Source organism: Wasmannia auropunctata, unplaced genomic scaffold (assembly GCF_000956235.1).
Source record: "Wasmannia auropunctata unplaced genomic scaffold, wasmannia.A_1.0 LD335903.1, whole genome shotgun sequence".
Lineage (NCBI taxonomy): Eukaryota > Metazoa > Arthropoda > Insecta > Hymenoptera > Formicidae > Wasmannia > Wasmannia auropunctata.
In genome coordinates, this window is record NW_012026987.1 from 1,435,248 (window position 1) to 1,440,238 (window position 4,991).

General features: G+C 38.9%; 1 protein-coding gene across 1 annotated transcript in view; it reads left to right on the plus strand.

Annotated features, from left to right (window-relative positions):
- The window catches only part of LOC105455490 (probable ATP-dependent RNA helicase kurz), a 6,559-nt gene extending 1,716 nt beyond the window's left edge, over positions 1-4,843 (plus strand). The window contains exons 4-17 of the mRNA XM_011698858.1: positions 9-126; positions 262-497; positions 599-950; positions 1,033-1,261; positions 1,338-1,521; positions 1,644-1,876; positions 2,061-2,284; positions 2,440-2,685; positions 2,778-2,967; positions 3,485-3,625; positions 3,699-3,902; positions 4,038-4,256; positions 4,349-4,446; positions 4,564-4,843. Of these exons, the coding sequence (XP_011697160.1) occupies positions 9-126; positions 262-497; positions 599-950; positions 1,033-1,261; positions 1,338-1,521; positions 1,644-1,876; positions 2,061-2,284; positions 2,440-2,685; positions 2,778-2,967; positions 3,485-3,625; positions 3,699-3,902; positions 4,038-4,256; positions 4,349-4,446; positions 4,564-4,640 (2,751 nt within the window). The 3' untranslated portion in view covers positions 4,641-4,843. The remainder of the gene's footprint in view (positions 1-8; positions 127-261; positions 498-598; positions 951-1,032; positions 1,262-1,337; positions 1,522-1,643; positions 1,877-2,060; positions 2,285-2,439; positions 2,686-2,777; positions 2,968-3,484; positions 3,626-3,698; positions 3,903-4,037; positions 4,257-4,348; positions 4,447-4,563) is intronic.
- The last annotated feature ends 148 nt before the right edge of the window (positions 4,844-4,991 follow it).

Sequence of the window (4,991 nt, forward strand, 5' to 3'; positions counted from 1 at the left end):
CTGTAAATAGAAAACCTGAGATACAAGCAGCAAGATTGAAATTGCCCGTTGTCGCGGAAGAACAAATTATAGTTGAGACAATAAATGACAATCCAATAGTCATAATTACGGGAGAGACAGGAAGTGGTGAGTAAAATTATTATAATTAACAGCAGTGAAAGATATCAGAGTTTGTTCATTTTTTAGAGAATGGCGATAATATTAGGCTAAGGACAATTTTTTTAGTGACCTCTTTTGTTTAATTACTCAATTCCGTTGCAGGGAAGACAACGCAAGTGCCTCAGTTTTTATATGAGGCTGGATATGCTCAAAATAAATTGATCGGGATAACCGAACCGAGAAGAGTGGCAGCGATGTCGATGAGCAAGCGTGTAGCTGAAGAATTGAATCTCTCCCAAAAGGAGGTTTCGTATCTGATTCGTTTTGAGGGAAATGTTACGGAGGAAACGAAGATCAAGTTCATGACCGATGGGGTTTTACTGAAAGAGATTCAAAGTGTGAGTAATATATCTTAAATTTCGTAGTACAATTTATATATCTGATGATATAAATATTACATCTTCAATTATATCTAAAATAATCTTTTTTTTATTTACAGGATTTCTTGTTAACAAAATACTCCGTGATTATACTCGATGAAGCGCACGAACGCAGCGTGTACACCGACATCCTGATCGGTTTACTGTCGAGGATTGTTCCGCTTCGCAACAAACGCGGCAACCCTTTGAAGTTGATAATTATGTCGGCTACACTGTCCGTGAAGGAATTCGTGGAGAATACAAAGTTATTTAAGATAAAGCCGCCGATAATCGAGGTCAAAGCGCGACAGTTTCTTGTAAAGATGCACTTTAATAGAACAACAAGCAAGGATTACGTCAACGATGCATTGCGAAAAGCGATAAAGATACATACTCGTCTTCCGGAAGGCGGTATATTAATATTTTTAACAGGTAAGAAAATCCATACAACACTATTTTTTTATATTATTATTACAATCAAATCTCCATAATTTTAACGATTTATTTGTCGCAGGTCAGCAGGAGGTGCATACGGTTGTGCGTAAATTACGCAAAGCGTTTCCGTTGAAGAGGATTAAACAGCCCCAAGTTAAAGTGGTGAACACCGAGAAAAGTGAAACCTCAGAAGCATCGGATAAAGAACAGGACGAGGAAAAAGACGATTTTGACGCCGAGGAAGCGTTGCGCCGTAATAAGCAGAGGCAAAAGAAGCAGATCATACTGCCAACTATTAATCTCGACGAGTATGTACATCCGTACTGCAATTATTTTACTGTTCTATGTGTTTTTTTGAAATTTATAAAATATATTTATGTTTAGTTATTCAATAAATCCTACCGATGACACGCACGAAGATTTGATCAACGCGCAGGACGATGACAACAACTTGGACGAGGATGAAGATGAGGATGAAGATGTGATTGATTTCAAGGGACTGACGAACGCGCAGCCATTATGGGTCTTACCTCTTTATTCCCTTCTACCCGGACACAAACAAGCCAGAGTAAATATACAGTTTAATAAATTAATAGTGATCCTTTTGATGTTAATCTCTGTAATAAAATTAATTGAAAGGATAGACCTGTTTCACGAGGAAATAATTAATTTTGTTTCTAATGATCTCAGGTGTTCGAGCCACCGCCGGAAGGATGCCGCTTGTGCGTGGTGTCCACTAACGTTGCGGAAACCTCGCTGACGATTCCCAACGTTAGATACGTTGTGGACAGCGGACGTTGTAAAATTAGGCTGTACGACAAAGTGACAGGCGTGAGCACGTATCACATTAGCTACGCGAGCAAAGCGGCGGCCACGCAACGTGCCGGCAGAGCCGGTAGAACTCGACCTGGTCATTGCTACAGGTATCTCAATTTACACGCGTAAAGATTTTTAGTACAATAAAGCACCTCGCAGATTTAGTCTTTTGCTTAGAAATTTTCAAAATTCCAGCCTTAGAAGCTCTATATTTAAAATAGCTCTTGTATGGATTAGGCACTTTAATCTCTTGCGTTGAAATCTTCATACGTGACGCTTTCTTTCACGTAGATTATACTCGTCGGCCGTGTACGACAACGATTTCGAGGAGTACAGTCAGTCGGAGATACAGAGGAAACCAGTGGACGATTTGCTGCTGCAGATGAAGACGATGAACATAGACAAGGTCGTGAACTTTCCGTTTCCCACGCCGCCGGATATCGTGCAATTGAAGTCCGCGGAGAAACGGCTCACGATACTCGAAGCGTTACAACCACCCTCGAAGAAGCAGGAAGGTAGTTGAACGTAAACATTTGTCATTTAGACGACGTTGAAAATTTCAGTCGTAGAATCGAAGCCACTTGGAGCTTATTATACGAATACAGTGATTCTTTTATCTAAAATGTTATTACGTTGTCGTAAAGCACAGAATTGTTGGTTCGTTGTTTAGAGATATACTGCGCGAAGGTGACGCCACTTGGACGCAGTATCGCCGCGTTCCCGGTGTCTCCGTGTTACGGCAAGATGCTGGCACTGTCGCATCAGCACAACTTGTCGAAATACACGATATGCATGGTGGCGGCTCTCAGCGTGCAAGAAGTGCTGATAGAGGCACTCGACATGGAGGGTTCGACTAAGAGCAAGTGGCTGCAAAAGCGCCGTTATTGGGCTGGGACCGGCAATAGTTTGCTTCTTGGTATGCAATGTCGTAATTTTCCATTTATGTAACGAATGTTACGAGTGATAAACGAGTGATAAATGAGATACTCTTTCTGTTTCTATGCACAGGCGATCCAATGGTTTTGATAAGAGCCATCGGAACTGCCGAGTACGCGGGATCGAAGGGAAGACTGTTGTCCTTCTGCGAGGAGAACGGCTTGAGACACAAGGCCGTGGTCGAGATCAGGAAGCTTAGGCAACAGCTCACCAATGAGATAAATTTAAACGTGCCGAATCTAAATTTAATCATTGATCCAAAGTATGTATTATTTTTTAATTTTCTAAATTTTTTACTAAAAACACTAATTTTATTCTGAATATTCTCTAGCTTCTGTATAGAATTCAGTAATCTTTTGGAGTGAAGGAAATTCTTAGTCCTTAATTAATTTTTTATTTGATTAATTTAAATTTTTTATATGATTAAATAATTAAATTTTGGATAATTAATTATATGATTATTAGATTTTTTGTATTGATTAATTTAGAAAACTGAATTTCGACTGATGAACAATGAGATTGCGACACTTTTTTTTAGTAAGTTTTATGAACGCGTGGTTTTTAACATTCTAATGTTTCTCAAATAATATTAAATAAATGATATAATTTGATATTAATATTAACATTTGGTATAGTATCATTTTAATTATATATAACATGTTTGTGAGTTTACGCATTCGTAAATTCACTGAAAAAAAGTGTCGCAACCTCATTGTCCATGGCTGTACATGTTGCAAAGTTAGAAATGTTTGTCTACAATGAGAAATTGTCTCTTACAGAATGCCGCTGCCGACCGACACGGAAGCGAAATTGCTGCGCCAGATAGTCCTTTCGGGTATGGCGGATCAAGTCGCGAGGAAGGTTTTGCCGGACGAGGTAAAGGAGGATCAGGACAAGGCCAAGTGGAAGCACGCTTACAGGTATGCTGTCAATTATCATCGATAATTGAGACTTAATTGATTACTTAATCAATCTCTCAATTCTGTCTTTTAGAACGCCAGAAATGGAGGAACCTGTGTTCATGCATTCCTCGTGCGTTCTACGGAAAACCAGCCCGGAATGGGTGGTTTATCAGGAGGTGTACGAAACGAATAAGATGTACATGCGAGGCGTCACGGCGATCGAGCCCGAGTGGCTGCCGAAATTCGCGCCCACGTTGTGCCGTCTCAGCGAGCCATTGGCTGATCCACCGCCAAGGTATTTTTACCTTGTTATATAGTTATTTTATAATTTCATCTTGTTACGTAATTATTTTATAATTTCTTTTTCACTTTCTAAAAATAATATTCTTTATTATATAATCGAATATATCATTAAAACTTTTATTTGCAGGTACAATCAAGGAACCGGAAAGCTCATCTGCCGTGTGTCCGGTACTTTCGGAAAAGCCGGATGGCCACTACCACCGATGGACATCGAGCACCCGTTGACGGTGGACGGTGTCAAGTGGTTCGCGTATTTCTTCCTGGAGGGTCAAGTGTGCCCTAAGCTGAAACGATTTGTCCCGTCGCTGCTGACGACACCTGGTAGCATCACCAAGTCGTGGGCCAAGTAAATTATCAAGTTATCATATCTTGCTTTCGATTTCACTCTGATTCATCGAATAGATTACGATAATCTAATTCTGCGATTTCTCCCCACAGGCTGATACCACGCACTCAAGCGATAGTACAAACGCTACAGTCGCAGGGAGTCATGTCCAAGGACAGACTAATAGACATCTGGGATTCGGACAAGAAATGTGAGACTATATTGATTTATATGTTATAATACTTCGTTAGATATAACATTATTATATATTTATGTAATTAATTTTGCACATCTTTTCGCGATTAAACGAGGAATGTTTTAATTTCAGTTCTGCTGCCTGCCTACCAGAAGTGGCTGCCGGAATCTGCGCATGCAGAAATAGCGCAGTTATGGCCACCTTTGTAATTAGGAATGTACATTAGGATTGTAATTAAATAGCTTTTTAATAATTAAATTGTTTTATAATGAAAAAGAAAATCGAAAAGTATGTATCAGTTTTACTTCAAGAGCCATGCTATCATCATAAAACGATCTGACAAGGATCGGACATTAATCAATTTTTAATTAATCAAGATTTAATACACTAGGAAAAGTTTTTGATATATGAATTTATCTTTTGAATGTGTTTTTTGATCCTAATTACGTTCGAATGTTGCAATTGATATTTCGAGTAGATCTTAAATATTCACAGCGCTTAGAAAATAAAATATGAATTTAATATCTTTGTATAAGATAAAACTACGTTTAACAAAAATG